The following is a 20,000-nucleotide window of genomic DNA, read 5'->3' on the forward strand; positions in this document are numbered from 1 at the left end:
TAAACTTATTGGATACACACCATATTTGGAGGCCAAAAGGCACTGTATAGCACCTCAAAAACACCATACCAACAGTGAAGTTTGGAGGTAAGAACATCACGGTTAGTGGTTTTTTTTTTAGCATACAGCACTGGCAAACTTCTAAGTGATTGAATGAAAGATGAATGGATAAATGTAGAGAGTCATTCTTGATAAAAATCTGCTGCCATCTACCAGGATGATGAAGATGATCTAGGGTGGACATTTCAGCAAGACAATGATCCCAAAACACATAGCCAATGAAGTGCTAAATTGGTTTCAAAAGAAGAAAATAAAGCTGCTGGAATGGCCCAGATACCTGACCTGAATCAAACAGAAAATTTATGGAAGGAACTAAAGCTTAGGAGTTCATAGAAGGAGCCCACAGAACCTTCAGGATTTGAAAAGTGTATATGTGAAAGAATAGGACATAAAGAAAAAAAAAACCCACACACCTGAGCAATGCAACAAACTTGTTTCTCCATGCAGGAGGTATCTTGAGGCAGACATCACCAAAGGCTTTTGTACTAAGTATGAAAGGGAACCGACAGGTGCCCCGTGCCTCCAGAACCACCAGCAGTTGTGTCTACCTATCTAAATGAGGCATTAGTTTCCCCAGACTAGTTGGCACACTTAGTATGTTATGACCCTGTGTGATAAGATAATTAACAAGAGAGTCATCTCCAGCCATCTGCAAACCACACGCATGTGCGCGACTCTGTTCACTTACATCATTGAACCTCTGAAGAGCCGGATGTATGTGTCAGCTTTAGAGAGACACACTGGGCATGATGGGAAGTGCAGAAGACGGCTGTTCTTCGGCTCATCTGTGTATGTGAGCTGTCTTCTGCCCTTCTGTGTCGCCATATTTTGGGATATGGAGCTATGTGAGGGCTTATTTTCTGAGCGTACATTTTTACGGCTACGATTTTGGCATACAAACTATGTTTTGATCGCCTCTTACTGCAATGTTGCAGTGGCCAAAACCCATAATTCTGGCCTTTTGATTTTTCTCTCACTACATTGGATTAATCTATAATAATAATTTTTAACACTGGTTCAGCCGACAGGTCACAAACTGGAGAAGACTGACAGGAGCAGCACCGATAACAGATGAATATTCCTTCCAGAGGGGGACATTAGGGGCACAGGCAACCAACACTCCGAAGGTGAAAGAAAAAGAGAATTTTATTTACTTACCGTAAATTCTTTTTCTTATACTTCCGTATTGGGAGACCCAGACCATGGGTGTTTAGCTTCTGCCTCCGGAGGACACACAAAGTACTACACTTAAAAGTGTAGCTCCTCCCTCTGAGCTTATACACCCCCTGGAGAGCAAGTCCTATCCAGTTTAGTGCAAAAGCTGAAGGAGAATAGCCACCCACAAGTAGAACCGAGCAAGAACCGGAACAACCGGAGACTCTGTCCACGACAACAGCCGGTGATAACACACGGAACAAGAAAATTGCCAACAGGCAACAGGGAGGGAGCTGGGTCTCCCAATACGGAACTATAAGAAAAAGAATTTACGGTAAGTAAACAAAATTCTCTTTTTTTTATCGTTCCTATGGGAGACCCAGACCATGGGACGTTCCACAGCTGTCCCTGGGTGGGAATAAACAGAAAACTAAGAAGTAGGCGGAGCCTAACTTCACAAGTGGGCGACAGCCGCCTGAAGGATGCGTCTGCCCAAGCTCGCATCTGCCGAAGCATGAGCATGCACTTGGTAGTGCTTCGAAAAGGTATGCAGGCTAGTACAAGTGGCAGCCTGACTGACTTGTTGAGCCTGGTGCCTAAAAGCCCAAGAGGCATCGACAGCTGTGGTCGAGTGTGCTTTGATCCAGAGTATGCAGCGCTTTCTCAAAGCGATGAACAGGGGCCGGACAGAAGGAAGGCAAGGAAATGTCCTGGTTAAGGTGGAAGGGAGAGACCACCTTAGGAAGAAAGTCCGGAGTCGGACGGAGAACTACCTTGTCTTGGTGAAAAACCAAAAAAGGTGACTCCGAGGAGAGCGCAGCCAAATCAGAGACTCTCCTGAGAGACGTTATGGCAACTAGAAAGGCCACCTTTTGAGAAAGACGATACAAAGAAACCTCCCTAAGGGGCTCAAAAGGGGGTTTCTGCAATACCGTGAGGACCAAGTTAAGGTCCCAGGGATCCAAGGGCCGCCGATAAGGCGGAATGATGTGAGACGCACCTTGCATGAAGGTGCGGACCTGAGTCAGCCGGGCGAGACGCCGCTGGAACAGCACTGATAGAGCTGAGACTTGTCCCTTGAGAGAGTTGAGGGACAGTCCTAGCTGCAGACCGGACTGTAAAAAAGACAGAAGGGTCGGCAACGAGAATGGCCAAGGAGGATGGCCGGAAGAGCGACACCAGGACAGGAAAATTTTCCAAGTCCTGTGATAGATCTTAGCGGAGGAAGACTTACGGGCCCGAGTCATATTGGAGATGACTTCAGGAGGAATACCAGAAGCCGTCAAAATCCAGGACTCAAGAGCCACGCCGTCAATTTGAGTGCCGCAGAATTCGGGCGGAAAAACTGACCTTGCGAGAGTAGGTCTGGACGGTCCGGAAGATGCCACGGCATCTCTACGGACAGATGGAGCAGGTCCGGATACCAAGCTCGCCTGGGCCAGTCCGGTGCAATGAGGATGACTCGACGGCCCTCTATTCTGATCTTGCGCAGGACTCTGGGCAAGAAAGCTAGAAATGGCAACACGTAGGACAGACGAAACTGGGACAAATCCTGAACCAGAGCGTCCGCGGCGAAGGCCTGAGGATCGTGGGAGCGAGCCACGTAGACAGGAACCTTGTTGTTGTGACGGGATGCCATTAGGTCCACGTCCGGAGTGCCCCACTTGCGGCAGAATGACTGAAACACTGCCGGGTGCAGGGACCACTCGCCACCGTCCACGGATTGACGGCTGAAATAATCTGCCTCCCAGTTTTCTACGGAGGAAAGAGCTGAGGATACCTTCGATTCCCAGTTTTCTACGCCTGGGATGTGGACTGCGGATATGGTGGACTTGGAGTCCTCCGCCCATTGAAGAATGCATTGGACCTCCAACATTGCCAGGCGGCTGCGTGTCCCGCCCTGGTGATTGATGTAGGCAACCGCTGTCGCGTTGTCTGACTGGACTCGAATGTGCCTGCCCGCCAACAGGTGGTGAAAGGCTAGGAGAGCTAGAAGCACAGCTCTGGTTTCCAGCACATTGATTGAAAGGGCTGACTCGGACGGAGTCCAAGTGCCCTGTGCTCTGTGGTGGAGATATACCACTCCCCAGCCGGATAGGCTGGCATCCGTGGTGAGAATCACCCAGGACTGAGTCAGAAAGGAGCGCCCTTGGGACAGGGAGAGGGGCCGAAGCCACCACTGAAGAGAGCTCCTGGTCCGTGGCGACAGAGCCACTAACCCGTGTAAGGAGGAAGGCCGCTTGTCCCAACAGCGGAGAATGTCCAGCTGCAGAGGGTGCAGATGGAACTGGGCAAAGGGAACTGCCTCCATGGACGCCACTATTTGACCCAGCACCTGCATCAGGCGCCTGAGGGTATAACAGCGGGGCCTCAGGAGAGAGCGCACCGCTAGCTGGAGAGACTGCTGTTTGATTAAGGGCAACTTCACAAGTGCCGGCAAAGTCTCGAACTGCATCCCTAGGTACGTGAGACTCTGGGTCGGAGTCAGAGTGGATTTGGGAAGATTGACAAGCCACCCGAATTGGGCTAGAGTGGCGAGAGTGAGCGAGACACTCCGCTGACAGTCTGCGCTGGATGGACCCTTGACCAGAAGGTCGTCCAGATAAGGAAGCACTGCCAAACCCTGGAGGTGCAGGACCGCAATCACTGCCGCCATGACCTTGGTGAATACCCGAGGGGCCGTGGCTAACCCGAAGGGGAGAGCCACGAATTGGAAATGATCCTCTCCTATCGCAAAACGTAACCAACGCTGGTGTGACACTGCGATTGGCACATGTAGATAGATGGACGCCAGGAAATCCCCTTGGGTCATAGAGGCAATGACTGATCGCAGAGACTCCATGCGAAAATGCCGCATCCGAACATGCTTGTTGAGAAGCTTGAGATCCAGGATGGGCCGGAAGGTACCGTCCTTTTTGGGAACTAGGAAGAGGTTTGAGTAAAAACCTCTGAACCATTCTCGAGCAGGAACTGGTACAATCACTCCGTTTGCCTGCAAGGATGCCACGGCCTGTGAGAAGGCGGCGGCCTTGGAGCAGGGGGGAGTTGAGAGAAAAAATCTGTTTGGCGGGCTGGAAGAGAACTTTATCCTGTAGCCGTGAGATATGATGTCTCTCACCCACTGATCGGAGACTTGCTTTAACCAAGCGTCGCCAAAGTGGGAGAGCCTGCCACCGACTAAGGACGTGGCTGGAGCGGGCCGAGAGTCATGAGGAGGCTGCCTTAGTGGCAGAACCTCCTGCGGACTTCTGCGGACGCGCTTTTGTGCGCCAGTTGGATTTCTGATCCTTAGCCGAGTTAGCGGACGAGGCGGAAGGCTTAGAGGATTACCAGTTGGAGGAACGAAAATAACGAAACCTCGATTTATTCCTACCCTGGGCGGGTTTCCTGGTCTTGGTTTGTGGCATGGAAGTACTCTTCCCGCCAGTAGCTTCCTTAATGATTTCATCCAGCTGTTCACCAAACAGCCGTGAACCAGCAAAAGGGAGCCCAGCAAGAAACTTCTTGGAAGAAGAATCTGCCTTCCACTCTCGAAGCCACAAAATCCTGCGGATAACAAGAGAATTAGCTGAAGCCACCGCAGTGCGGTGAGCAGCCTCTAGCATTGCAGACATGGCATAAGATGAAAAAGCTGAAGCCTGAGAGGTTAAGGTAACCATCTCGGGTATAGATTCCTTGGTGAGGGAATGTATCTCCTCTAGAGAAGCAGAGATGGCTTTGAGAGCCCACACTGCTGCAAAAAAGTCGGGGAAAACGTGGCCCCCGCAGCTTCATACACAGATTTGGCCAAAAGGTCAATCTGACGGTCAGTGGAATCCTTAAGAGAGGTGCCGTCAGCCACCGACACAACGGTCCGGGCTGAGAGCCTAGACACCGGAGGGTCTACCTTTGGGGAGTGAGACCACTCCTTGACCTCCTCAGGTGGAAATGGAAACCGGTCATCAGAACCACGCTTTGGAAAGAGTTTGTCAGGGCAGGCCCTGGGTTTGGTCACAGCGGTCTGAAAACTGGAGTGGTTAAAGAATACACTCTTCACTCTCTTAGGTGAGGTAAACTGATGCTTTTCTTCCAAAGAGGGTAGCTCCTCTGAGACTGGCGGATTGAGATCCAGCACAGAATTAATAGAAGCAATCAAGTCACTAAGATCTGAGTCACCCTCAGAGAAATCGATGGGATACATAGCCTCCGAGCCACCCGTGAGGGCATCCTCATCTTGTGAGTCAGCTCTTGAGACAGAGCCATGGGGTGAGGAGGGGGAGGAAACCCTGCGCCTTCTCTTAGAAGGACGGGGTCTGGGACCAGATGATGAATCCTCCGTGAGCTCCGATGGATGGAGGTCAGAGGATAGGAATCCTCTGTCAAGAGTATTAGAGGCACCCTGTGAGGATGACTGATGCATATTCATCAAAGTCCTGGACAAAAGTCCCATGGACTCAGCAAATGACTGGGATATGGACCTAGAAAAGGACTCTACCCAGGCCGGGGGTTCAGCCACAGGTGCAGCAGCAGCCAGAGAGACCACTGGGGGTGAGACTCCAGGCTGTGGCACCGCCAAGTTAGAGCAACCATCACAGTGTGGATAAGTGCTCGGCTCAGGCAGCAGGAGCTTACATGCAGTGCATACAGAATAAAGCTTTGGAGCCTTGCTCCTTGTGTGAGACATGCTGCTGGAGTGGGGGCTTTGCAGAGAATGAACCCCAGGGAGAATATACAGAGGTCCACAACCGGAGACCGGCTGTGGCTTACCAGACCGCTGGGTGCGGTTGTTGTGTGCCCTCCAGATCCCGAAGCCCGGTCCCCCAGTGCACAGCACCTCAGCAGAGATGCAGAATGTCCCAGAGCAGAGTAAACTCTGCGTGAGAAATGGCCGCCGGAGCGAGGAGAGGGGGCGGGACTAGGGGGCGTTCCTATAGGAGAGCGGGAACTGGAGGGCTGTAGAGACCTGCAGGGGAGGAGGGACGCCCCAGCAGTGGGGAGTGTCCCTCCCCTGTGTAGAACGGCCGCCGGGAGGAGCAGAGCCTGTCCCTCTGCATGAGTGACATGCGAGGGCAGGAAAACGAAACTAGGCCTCCGGCGAAGCCGGGGCCTAAATTTAAGCGGCGAGGCCGACAAGCAGGCACCATCGGCGCGGTTCTCAGGCAAAAGCTAGAGAACCCGCCGGAAAAGTCAAAATAATCATATACAGCATACTCTCCTAATACAATAAAGAACCGGGACCCCCAACACATAAACGTCTCAGGTACTTAGCTGCTGAGACGCAGGGCCAGGTCCCTGGGGATGAGTGCTCCGGTCCAACAGGATCCTCAAGGGGCTGTGGATGGAGACCGGACTCCTGCCAGGCATGGAGACCGTGCTGGCTCCCACTTCAAGCCAGAGCCCAGGAGGGATGGTGAAGGAGCGCGGCATGTAAGGCTCCAGCCTTGGAAATCAACCTTAACAACACCGCCGACACAGTGGGGTGAGAAGGGACATGCCGGGAGTCCAGACTTGGACCCGCTTTTCTTCAAACTCTTTCCAAAAATCAAACAAATCAGATGAGAATGCATGTGTGGATGTATGCCTCCTGAACACAAAGCGATAAACTGGCTGGGACTGGCTCACCAGGGGGTGTATAAGCTCAGAGGGAGGAGCTACACTTTTAAGTGTAGTACTTTGTGTGTCCTCCGGAGGCAGAAGCTAAACACCCATGGTCTGGGTCTCCCATAGGAACGATAAAGAAAACAAACACTGGAGTGGTGCTTTAATGTTTTGTCTTGGGGCTTGTGCTTCAGCCTCTCACTCCCAGACACGACCAATCACAGCTTGGCAGCGTCTGACTCCTGATCTGCTAGATAAGTTGCGATGGATGGGGGTGGGTAAAAGCGCAGAGAAACCGCTGAAGAAACTCCTAGCTGCACTGCAACCTGAGATCACACATTCTGTGCTCTTTAAGGGAACCTGTCAGCAGAAATTTTGTACTAAACCTAAACGTTTCCCCTTTCTCCTGGGCTTTCTTTTTCCGTTTGTTCATCTCTGAAATGGAACAGTGCAATTTCCATTTGTTGCTTTAAAGGGAACCTGTCAGGAGAAATTTTGTACTAAACCTAAGTTTCCCCTTCTGCAGCTCCTGGGCTGCATTCTAGCAAGGTTCCTATTGTTAGTGTGCCCCCTTTTAGACCAAAATAAATACTTTATAAAGTGGTACCTTTTCCTATGCAAATCTTGTTAATCGTACACGGGGCGGGCTGTCTGGTGTCCGTTATTCTGCCTCCTGCCGCTTTCGCCGTCCCCCATCGCTCCATTTCATACCTCAGGACCCGCCCAGTACGTCGGAGATCTCGCGCATGCGACGTGCCACTCTAGCGGGACTGTGCAGTGTGACCGCTGGTGACATGTTGCGCAGGCACGAGATTATGGGCGGCGCTGTGATTTTCATCAAGTACCCGCCCATAATCTTGTGCCCGCGCTTTCTCCTCTGCCTCCACCGTTCTGCGCAAGCGCTGGCCAGATGACCCCACGTCACCTCTTTCCCATCTTGCCCTGGAGCAGGAAATAGATGGGAGGAGCGGAGCAGCGCTTGCGCAGAACGGTGGAGGCAGAGGGGAAAGCGCGGGCACGAGATTATGGACGGGTACTTGCTGATGAAAATCACAGCGCCGCCCATAATCTCATGCCTGCGCAACACGTCACCAGCGGTCACACTGCACAGTCCCGCTAGAGTGGCACGGCGCATGCGCGAGACCTCCGGCACACTGGGCGGGTCCTGAGGTATGAAATGGAGCGATGGGGGACGGCGAAAGCGTCAGAATAATGAAAATTAGACAGCCCGCCCCCGTGTACGATTAACAAGATTTGCATAGGAAAAAGGTACCACTTTATAAAGTATTTATTTTGGTCTAAAAGGGGGCACACTAACAATAGGAACCTTGCTAGAATGCAGCCCAGGAGCTGCAGAAGGGGAAACTTAGGTTTAGTACAAAATTTCTGCTGACTGGTTCCCTTTAAAGCAACAAATGGAAATTGCACTGTTCCATTTCAGAGATGAACAAACGGAAAAACGTGCCAGAATCAGGGGAGCGCAGGGATATTCACAAGGGATTTTACTCCATTTTTCATGTGTCCTCTACACAATAGGTCATTCTTTGATGAAGCTTTCTCTTTAAATTCTGTAACAATGCATCCAAACTGACTGAATAGCATCTATTAAAAATGAAAAGGTCTTTCATATAAGAAATAGAACAGATCTTGAGCAGAGTTTACTCCTGGCCTTTACTGACAACCCTGATCACACATTACATTCTAGATGAGTAATTGAGGTATAGTTTTTACAAGGAGCACTCAGGCCATTTCCAGTAATGCATCAGTCCTTATGGGGTTACTGATTACCTTTTGGAGATCGATTTAGGGGATGCTCTTCTCCATCATCCAGCTGGTCACAGTCCTCACTAATAACAGTGGCGATTGGGGGAGGTGGAGGTAGACGGTAGTTTTCTTCTTCCACCGCAATACTTGGATGACTGTCGTATTTCTGCAGGCCAACAGTGTTGGCAGGAACTCTTAATGGCACTCCTGTTAATCTATCAGAAAACACAAACTTTCATACAGTTTTCTACAAAAATTTTTTTTTTCAAAATGTAATATTAAATGAAAAAGCCGAAAGTAAGTCACAAAATAAACAATGGCTTGTGTGTAAGACAGGCGTTACTCGGTGGTATGCAGGGTAAGCTCCTGAGCAATCTGTATAAATACGGATGTCTTCCAGTGTCTGAAACTGGTACATGCAGAATGTATTTTAGATTTGAAACACTTTTCATTGTGAATATTAATCATATATACTGGTACCCTCTCTGTTACCAGAATACTAAACATCTTTAGAATTCATTTTAGTCTTCAAATTTGGCCGTGAGGCGGCTCCACACGGAGGGATTTATAAAGACTGCAGATTCATAAGACTGTCTGGAACCTATGCGCCTGCTGGGGTAGGTAGCGCTAAAATTAAAGAGGTTAAAAAACAAACCCACAATATTTTCTGTTCAACTATACAGGTTTGTTATTTACAAGCTAATACTGACCTGGGGAATCAGTGTCAGGTCTGTCTTACCATATAGTGAACAAGGTAAATAAAAAACAAAAACAAACAAAATTGGTTTTTTGCTATTTCATCGTACGTTGAATTCCACTCCCCCCCCCCCCCGTTTTCCAGTACATTATAATAAAATGAAAGATTTTTCAAAGTACAACTCACCCTCCAAAACCAAGCCCTCATATGGCTATATTGACAGAAAAAAATAATTTGAATTATACCATTTTTGGGTAGATTTGATGTTTTGGTCACCTCTTATTGCAGTGTTGCAGCAACAAAAAACCCCCTTCATTTTGGCGTTTTTGTAGCAGTTAGGCTATGTGCGCACTAGGCGTTTTTTTCACGCTGCGTTATGTGCGTTTTTGTCTAAAAAACGCACCCGCGGCTAAAAAAACGCGGCAAAAACGCATGCGTTTTTGCCGCGATTTGGTGCGTTTTTTGCTGCGTTTTTGCTCACTGCGTTTTTAATCAGTGCACAATGCCATTAAAGATTGTTGATGAAAAAAAAAAAAAAAAGGTCTGATGTCATTTCCTTCTTCAAAATGTTCATTGTATGCAGGAGAGCAGACAGCTGCAGAACTAGTGTATGCAGGAGAGCAGACAGCAGCTGCAGAACTACAAGTCTCAGCATCCTCCATTCACTAGTGTATGGAGGAGAGCAGACAGCAGCTGCAGAACTACAAGTCTCAGCATCCTCCATTCACTAGTGTATGCAGGAGAGCAGACAGCAGCTGCAGAACTACAAGTCTCAGCATCCTCCATTCACTAGTGTATGCAGGAGAGCAGACAGCAGCTGCAGAACTACAAGGCTCAGCATCCTCCATCCAGGACTGTATGCAGTTTTTTGCCCAAAAAGAAAAAAAAAATGACATGGGCTTCGCCATATTTTTGTATGCTAGCCGGGTACAGCAGGCAGGTACGGGCTGCCCCCAACCCCCAGCTGCCTATTTGTACCCGGCTGGGAACCAAAAATATAGAGAAGCCCTTTTTTTTTAATTATTTCATGAAATAATTAAAAAAAAAAAATGACGTGGGCTTCGCCTAATTTTTGAGTCCAGCCGGGTACAACTAGGCAGCTGGGGATTGGAATCCACAGTGCAGGGTGCCCATGCTTTCTGGGCACCCCCACTGCGAATTGCAGTCCGCAGCCACCCCAGAAAATGGCGCTTTCATAGAAGCGCCATCTTCTGGCGCTGTATCCAACTCTTCTAGCTGCCCTGGTGACGGGTGGCTAGCTAGGTAATAATGGAGTTAGGGCTAGCTGTATATTATCAGCTAGCCCTAAGCCCGAAATTCATGGTGTCACGCCAATATTAGACATGGCCACCATGAATTTCTAGTAATGATAAAAAAAAAAACACAACACACAGAAAAATATTTTTATTAGAAATAAAACACAACACAATTAGTGACTCCATCTTTATTGAAATAAACCCCCCTCCGCAGTAATCCTGGGTCAGGGTCCCGCGCCGTCCAATCCGGATCCAATATCATCTGATCGGTTTGCTGGAAGGCAGAGCGATCAGATGATGTGTCAGGATCAAGTGCCTGAATCACATCACACATCAGCTGATTGTATAAAAGCCGGTTATACAATCAGCAGATGCATCAGTAGAAAAAAAAAAAATAATAATACTCACTTATGTGCTGTGGTGATTACCGGCAGCTCCTGCAGCGATCGATTGGACAGGAGTCTGATCCTATACGATCGCTGCCGGAGCTGCCGGTAATCAGCTGATGAAGTCCCCTGACGGCAGGATCAGCTGATAGCCGGCCGGCGCGAAAAAGCCGGCGACACCGCGATCAGCTGATACGTCAGGTGACTGCATCAGGTGATCAGCGCCAGGTCCTGCAAGCAAGGTCCTGCCCCGGGGAGACTGCACACAGCCAGAGCGGCGGGACCGGGAGGAGCTGGGAGCGGGCATGGCACCGGGACCCTGCGGACAGGTGAGTATATGACATTTTTTTTTTCTACTGTTCACTTTGATTTTCGCCGCTGCCTCCACCTCCCGCCCAGACATGGCGTCGCACGGAGCTGACATGCACAGGACGGGAGGTGGAGGCAGCGGTGACGGTACCGGGAGGATTCCTGCTTCTGTGTTTACCAACAGAAGGAATCCTCTTCCTGTACACGTCACTGTAGTGCCCACCCCTTGCGTGTATAGCTGCGTTTTTAGTCATAGAAACGCGGCTATATGCGTTATTCATTGCGTTTTTAACATCTCATTGAATTCAATGAGTGAAAAACGCAGTGGAAAACGCAGAAATAATTGACATGCTGCGTTTTTGTGGTCACCACAAAAACGCAGCTAAAAAAAAACGCTGTGTGAGGACAGCACTTCTGAAAACCCATTGACATTGCTGGGGAAGCAATGTCACTGCGTTTTCAGCACAAAAACGCGGTAAAAAACGCCGCTAAAAACGCGGCAAAAACGCCTAGTGCGCACATAGCCTTATGCAGTTTACCGATCGGATTTATTTGTTTTGATATTTTAAGACGAAACGAGCGTTGGGGCGGACCTGACAGATACCACATGCTAAGTTACTGACTCAGTCACTCTTCGTTTTGCATTCTTATTCTCCTTTTGGCAGTTAAGTGAGTTTGAATGGGGAGTAGCAATATCTTTTTCTCCACTGATATCAATGAATGATGCTACTATGTACTTTGTGATGTGATTTTTCATGTATTTTGTCTGCTTGGCCAGGAAATAATCTTGCTTGTATTTGTGAGATGATGGGTTATTCTATAAAATATGTATTACAGTAGTATTGTAGCTGGGTATACAGTGGAACCTCGCTTAACGAGTAACCCAGTTTGCGAGTATTTCGCCTAACGAGCAAGGCTTTCTGTAAATTTGTAACTCTGTTTACGAGAAAGCCTTGCTGTACAAGCAAAATACTCACCACACACACTTCTGGTTCCGTACATCCACCGTGCTCTAACCCGCTCTTGCAGTCCACACAAACACACACACAAGCACGCACAAACACACACAAACACGCACGCATTATGCTCACCTTACCTTCCGTTCCCTCGCCGGCTTCCTGGAACTTGCATTTATCGGGTAACCAAGCCGACCGCTGCCGGACCTTCAGCTCACAGCGCACTGACGTCAAAAGGCAGGAGCCGCTTGCCTCTGATTGGCCAGCACGCTGCCTTTGAATAGCGGCTGACAGGGGAAGGTCCTCCCTCCACAGGATGTGTATCCGGTAACCATCGCGACGAGGGAGGAACTTCCCCTGTCAGGTGCTATTCAAAGGCAGCGCGTTGGCCAATCAGAGGCAAGCGGCTCCTGCGTTTGACGCCAGCGCGCTGGGAGCTTAAGGTCCGGCAGCGGTCGCCTTGGTTACCAGATATACGTCTTGTACGGGCGAACTGCAAGTTCCAGGAGACCGGCGAGGGAACGGAAGGTAAGGTGAACATAATTTGTGTTTGTGCGTGTGTGGAATGGCACAATAGGGCACCAGGATGGGACATTTAACAAGTTGTGGAACGAATTGTCTGCATTGCAATGATTTCCTATGGGAAATCTTGCTTTGCTGAACGAGTAACTTGGTTAACAAGCACACTCCCAGAACGGATTGTTCTTGTTAACCAAGGTTCCACTGTATTTTGTCTAGGGCCTGCATTTATCAGCAACCCTTCATTACAATTTTTATAAATTTTGTCAATACTTATTTATGAATTAACAAAAATCAATTGAGCTTTTATTTACTCATGTGAGAATTTTTCCTAGATTTGGGTTTGTGATGTATGAAGGGAATTGAGTTCACAAATGTTATCTGTATCTGGTGCATTTTGATTAAACAATACACCATATTTGTTTTATTTTATTATTATTTTATTCCACTTTTTCTGGCGGTACGATGATAGAAAAAAAAAAAAAAAGACGAATAGGTTTTTTATTTTGTTTACGCTGTTCACTGAAGGGTTTATTATATAGTGTGAAAGATTTATAGATTGGGTCGTTTCAGACGTGATACCAATTTTTTTTTCCCCCATTTTGTGAGAATATATATATATATATATATATATATATATATATATATATATATATATATATATATATATATATATATATTTGCCTTATTCTGTCTGTCTGTCTTGCTCCAAAATTGTGTGACAGTGTCGTTAGCGTGACAACTGTCGGATTGGCCGCTCGCCTCGGCCTGGCCCCGCCCCCGCATGGATTAGCCGCTTGCCCCGGCCCTCCGCACGCATCACCCGCTCCAGCGTACACCGGCTCCCGGTACACATGTGCAGGGAGCCGGCATACGCACACTCGGCCCCGCCCCCGGCGGACATAACCTTGCGATGCTGGGATCGTGACGGAGCCGGTGTACGCTGGTAACCATAATACACATCGCGTAACTATAGGAAGCACTTCCCTTAGTTACCCGATGTGTATCATGGTTACCAGCGAACACCAGCTCCCGGTACACATGTGCAGGGAGCCGGCATACGCTGCGGTCAATAATGAAGTGTCATGCAGCGGTGAAAGAGTTAAAGACACTGCAAGACACTTCATTATAGGCAGCGGGCACCCCCAGAAGAGAGAAGACAGAAGAAAGAAGACCCCGCAGTCATACTCACCAGACGCCGACCGGGAGCAGGTGAGCGCATCAAGGTCCTGCAGCGGCAGAACACACACACACACACACACACACACACACACACATACACACACACATATAAGAACAGACACACACACACACACATCACATACACATACACATACACACACACACACACACATCAGATCGCATCCACACACTCACAACATCCAGTGATATCGCTTACTTCTCGGCGGCGATACTGTGCGTGCAGTGACCTTCCAGGACCTGCCGGAGGATCACATGGCCGGAAGCATGTGGTATCTCCGGATGTTGTGAGTGTGTGAGCGCGTATGTGCGATATCGTCAGTGTGTGTGTGCGTGTATGCGATCGGATGCGTGCGTGTCGGCAGAAGGCAGAGGAGCACGGCGTGCAGCACAGCTGCTGGGACCGCCCACCGGAGGGCACAGAGAGAAGTGGGGTGTGAGTGTATGCGATCAGATGTGTGCGTGTATACTGTCTGATGTGTGACTGTGGAGCACGATGGGGAGTGCGCAGCATGGGGGATGGAGCACGATGGGGGGTGCGCAGCATGGGGGATGGAGCACGATGGGGGTGCACACCTCCCCCCAAAACACACACACAGCGCCACACGCGCACCGCACAACACACCACACACACACTGGGAATCACAAACACCGCCCTACACAGACACCCACACACAGACAACGCCACACACACAACACCCAACACACACACACCGCAGCATACACAAATATACGCACATACCGCGCAACACACACACACACTGCACAAAACGTACCTCCCCCAAAACACACACACGCACTCCACACCCACACAAACCGCGCAACACACACAGAACGCTGCAGACACACAGCGCTCCACAAACGCAACACACACAACGCAACACACATACAACACCGCTCTCACACCCCCACACCAAACAACACCCAGAACATTTACAGTGCCCTACACAAACACTGGTAACTACACACAACAACATCGATATATATAACAAAAAACATACATTAACTACACAATAAATTCTAGACTACCCGATGCGTTAGAATCGGGCCACCTTCTAGTATATATTATATATCTATCTATATCTATATATCTATAGCTATCTATTTACAGCTATCTATCTATATATATAATTGCCTTACTCTGTCTGTCTTGCTCCAAAATTGTGTCCTTACAGTGACAACCATCGGATTGGTCGCTGGGCTCGGCCTGGCTCCGCCCCCGCATGGATTAACAGTTTGGCCAGGCCCGCCCCCCGCAGGCGATGCCCACTAGGCCACAACCGTCGGATTAGCCGCTCGGCTCGGCCTGGCCCCGCCCCCCGCATGGATTAACCGTTTGGCCAGGCCCGCCCGGCCACGCCCCCTGCATGGATTAACCGTTTGGCCACGCCCGCCCCCGGCCACGCCCCCCCTCACGCTACGCCCGGCCACGCCCGCCCCCCTCACGCTTCGCCCGCTTGGCCACGCCCCCTCACGCTACGCCCGCTCGGCCACGCCCCCCGCACACGTTGGGCACCTGTACACCTCCCCCCAGGACTACTCCTCCCATTATACTCCTTTCCCCAGGACTACTCCTCCCATTATTCTCCTCTTTCCCCAGGACTACTCCTCCCATTATACTCCTCTTTCCCCAGGACTACTCCTCCCATTATACTCCTCTTTCCCCAGGACTACTCCTCCCATTATACGCCTCCTATTATACTCCTCTCTGAGGGGTTCGCAGCGTGGGGGATGGAGCACGATGGGGGGTGCAGCATGGGGGGTGGACCACGATGGGGAGTGGACCACGATGGGGGGTGCACAGAATGGGGGGCTGAAACACGATGGGGGGTGCACAGAATGGGGGGCTGAAACACGATGGGGGGTGCGCAGCATGGGGGATGGAGCACGATGGGGGGTGCGCAGCATGGGGGATGGAGCACGATGGGGGGTGCGCAGCATGGGGGATGGAGCACGATGGGGGGTGCGCAGCATGGGGGATGGAGCACGATGGGGGGTGCGCAGCATGCGGGATGGAGCACGATGGGGGGTGCGCAGCATGGGGGGATGAAACACGATGGGGGGTGCGCAGCATGGGGGATGGAGCACGATGGGGGGTGCGCACCATGGGGGATGGAGCACGATGGGGGGTGCGCACCATGGGGGATGGAGCACGATGGGGGGTGCGCACCATGGGGGATGGAGCACGATGGGGGGTGCGCACCATGGGGGATGGAGCACGATGGGGGGTGCGCACCATGGGGGATAGAGCACGATGGGGGGTGCGCAGCATGGGGGATGGAGCACGATGGGGGGTGCGCAGAATGGGGGATGGATCACGATGGGGGGTGCGCAGCATGGGGGATGGAGCACGAAGGGGGGTGCGCAGCATGGGGGATGGATCACGATGGGGGGTGCACACTTCCCCCCAAAACACACCGCCACACGCACAACACACCAGACACACACTGGGAACCACAAACACCGCCCTACACAGACACCCACACACACAAATATACGCACATACCGCACAACACACACATTGCACAAAACATACCTCCCTAAAGAAGGGAATTTTGTTTACTTACCGTAAATTCCTTTTCTTCTAGCTCCTATTGGGAGACCCAGACAATTGGGTGTATAGCTACTGCCTCCGGAGGCCACACAAAGTATTACACTTTAAAAAGTGTAACCCCTCCCCTCTGCCTATACACCCTCCCGTGCATCACGGGCCCATCAGTTTTGGTGCCAAAGCAGGAAGGAGGAAACAAATAAATTGGTCTAAGGTAAATTCAATCCGAAGGATGTTCGGAGAACTGAAACCATGAACCAAAAGAACAATTCAACATGAACAACATGTGTACACAAAAGAACAACAGCCCGAAGGGAACAGGGGCGGGTGCTGGGTCTCCCAATAGGAGCTAGAAGAAAAGGAATTTACGGTAAGTAAACAAAATTCCCTTCTTCTTTGTCGCTCAATAGGGAGACCCAGACAATTGGGATGTCCAAAAGCAGTCCCTGGGTGGGTAAAAGAATACCTCGATAAAAAGAGCCGAAAAACGGCCCCGTTACAGGTGGGCAACCGCCGCCTGAAGGACTCGCCTACCTAGGCTGGCATCTGCCGCAGCATAGGCATGCACCTGATAGTGTTTCGAGAAAATGTGCAGACTCGACCAGGTAGCCGCCTGACGCACCTGCTGAGCCGTAGCCTGGTGCCGCAATGCCCAGGATGCACCTACGGCTCTGGTAGAATAGGCTTTCAGCCCTAAAGGAATCGGAAGCCCAGAAGAACGGTAAGCTTCACGAATCAGTTCCTTGATCCACCGAGCCAAGGTTGACTTGGAAGCCTGCGACCCCTTACGCTGGCCAGCGACAAGGACAAAGAGCGGATCAGAACGGCGCAGGGGCGCCGTGCGCGAAATGTAGAGCCGGAGTGCTCTCACGAGATCTAACAAGTGCAAATCCTTTTCACATTGGTGAACTGGATGAGGGCCAAAAGAAGGTAAGGAGATATCCTGATTGAGATGAAAAGGGGATACCACCTTAGATAGAAATTCCGGGACCGGACGCAGAACCACCTTATCCTGGTGAAACACCAGGAAGGGGGCTTTGTATGACAGTGCTGCTAGCTCAGACACTCTCCGAAGTGATGTGACTGCAACTAGGAAAGCCACCTTCTGCGAAAGGTGTGATAGAGATAACCCTGATGACGCTAAGAGCCAGGACTCAATGGCCACACAGTCAGGTTGAGGGCCGCAGAATTCAGATGGAAAAAGTGGCCCTTGAGACAGCAAGTCTGGTCGGTCTGGGAGTGCCCACGGTTGACCCACCGTGAGGTGCCACAGAGCCGGGTACCACGACCTGCTCGGCCAGTCCGGAGCGACGAGGATGGCGCGGCGGCAGACGGACCTGATCTTGCGTAACACTCTGGGCCGCAGTGCCAGAGGAGGAATACATAAGGCAGTCGAAACTGCGACCAGTCCTGAACTAATGCGTCCGCCGCCAGCGCTCTGTGCTGGTGGTTGATGTACGCGACCGCCGTGGCGTCGTCCGACTGTATTCGGATCTGCCTGCCCTCCAGCCACTTCTGGAACGCCTTTAGGGCTAGATACACTGCCCTCATCTCCAGAACATTGATCTGAAGGGAGGACTCTGTCGTAGTCCAGGTTCTCTGAGCCCAATTGGTGGAGGAAGACCGCTCCCCACCCTGACAGACTCGCGTCCGTCGTGACCACCGCCCAGGATGGTAACCGGACGGATTTTTCCTTTCGACAGAGAAGTGGGAAGAAGCCACCACTGAAGAGAGGTTTTAGCTGCCAGAGCAAGAGTGACGTTCCTGTCTAGGGGCGTCGACCTCCTGTCCCATTTGCGGAGAATGTGCCATTGAAGTAGACGCAGATGAAACTGCGCAAAGGGAACTGCCACCATCTTCCCTAGGAAGTGCATGAGACGCCTCAAGGGGTGTGACTGGGCCCGAATGAGAGAGTGCACCCCTGTCTGCAGCGAACGCTGTTTGTCCAGCGGAAGCTTGACTATCGCTGGGAGAGTATGAAACTCCATCCCGAGGTAAGTCAGTGATTGGGCCGGAGTCAATTTTGACTTTGGGAATTGATGATCCACCCGAACCTCTGGAGTCTCCAGAGCAACGGCCAGGCTGTGTTGACATGCCACCCGGGAGGGTGTCTTGACCAGGAGATCGTCTAAGTAAGGGATCACCGAGTGGCCCTGAGAGTGCAGGACTGCCACAACGGATGCCATGACCTTGGTGAAGACCCGTGGGGCTGTCGCCAGGCCGAAAGCATTGCCACAAACTGAAGGTATTCGTCCCCAATGGCGAAACGCAGGAAGCGTTGATGCTCTGGTGCGATCGGCACATGGAGATAGGCCTCCCTGATGTCGATTGATGCTAGGACGTCTCCTTGTGACATCGAGGCGATGACAGAGCGGAGGGATTCCATGCGAAACCGTCTGGTTCTCACATGTCTGTTGAGCAATTTGAGGTCCAGAACGGGACAGAATGATCCGTCCTTTTTTTTTTTTTTTGGCACCACGAACAGGTTGGAGTAAAAACCGCGACCCCGTTCCTGAAGGGGAACGGGGATCACAACTCCTTCTGTCTTCAGAGTGTTCACCGCCTGAAAAAGTGCATCGGCTCGCTCGGGGGGCGGAGATGTTCTGAAGAAACGAGTCGGAGGACGGGAGCAGAACTCTATCCTGTAACCGTGAGACAGAATGTCTCTCACCCATCGGTCTTGGACATGTGGCCACCAGGCGTCGCCAAAGCGGGAGAGCCTGCCACCGACTGAGGATGCGGTTTGTGGAGGCTGAAAGTCATGAGGAGGCCGCCTTGGAGACGGTGCCTCCGGCGGTCTTTGGAGAACGTGACTTAGACCGCCATGCAGAAGAGTTCCTCTGGCTCTTCTGTGGCCTGTTGGGCGAGGATGATTGGGATCTGGCTGAGGGCCGAAACTTCGCCTGAATTTTTCGTTGCTGAGGTCTTTTTGGCTTGGATTGGGGTAAGGACGAGTCCTTTCCCTTAGATTGCTTAATAATTTCATCCAATTGCTCGCCAAACAACCGGTCGCCCGAAAAGGGCAAACCGGTCAAGAACTTCTTGGAAGCAGAGTCTGCCTTCCATTCGCGCAGCCACATGGCCCTGCGGACTGCCACCGAATTGGCGGATGCTACCGCTGTACGGCTAGCAGAGTCCAGGACGGCGTTCATGGCGTAGGACGAAAAAGCCGACACCTCAGAAGTCAAAGACGGTACTTGCGGAGCAGAGTTACGTGTGACCGCATTAATCTCAGACAAACCAGCTGAGATAGCTTGGAGTGCCCACACGGCTGTAAAGGCCGGGGCGAAGGACGTGCCTGTGGCTTCAAAGATGGATTTCATTAGGAGCTCTGCCTGTCAGTGGCATCCTTGAGCGATGAACCGTCAGCCACTGCTACTACGGATCTAGCCGCCAGTCTAGAGACTGGAGGATCCACCTTGGGACCTTGAGCCCAACCCTTGACTACGTCAGAGGGGAAGGGGTAACGTGTGTCATTAAGGCGCTTAGAAAAACGCTTGTCCGGAAAAGCTCTGTGCTTCTGGACAGCATCTCTGAATTTAGAGTGATCGAAAAAAGCACTCTGTGTAC

General features: G+C 51.0%; 1 protein-coding gene across 1 annotated transcript in view; it reads right to left on the reverse strand.

The window, feature by feature from the left end:
- The window catches only part of SGO2 (shugoshin 2), a 170,526-nt gene that overhangs the window by 44,962 nt on the left and 105,564 nt on the right, over positions 1–20,000 (reverse strand). Inside the window, exon 6 of the mRNA XM_075317793.1 lies at positions 8,581–8,771. Within this exon, the coding sequence (XP_075173908.1) occupies positions 8,581–8,771 (191 nt within the window). The remainder of the gene's footprint in view (positions 1–8,580; positions 8,772–20,000) is intronic.

Source organism: Anomaloglossus baeobatrachus, chromosome 7, assembly GCF_048569485.1.
Source record: "Anomaloglossus baeobatrachus isolate aAnoBae1 chromosome 7, aAnoBae1.hap1, whole genome shotgun sequence".
Taxonomy (NCBI): domain Eukaryota; kingdom Metazoa; phylum Chordata; class Amphibia; order Anura; family Aromobatidae; genus Anomaloglossus; species Anomaloglossus baeobatrachus.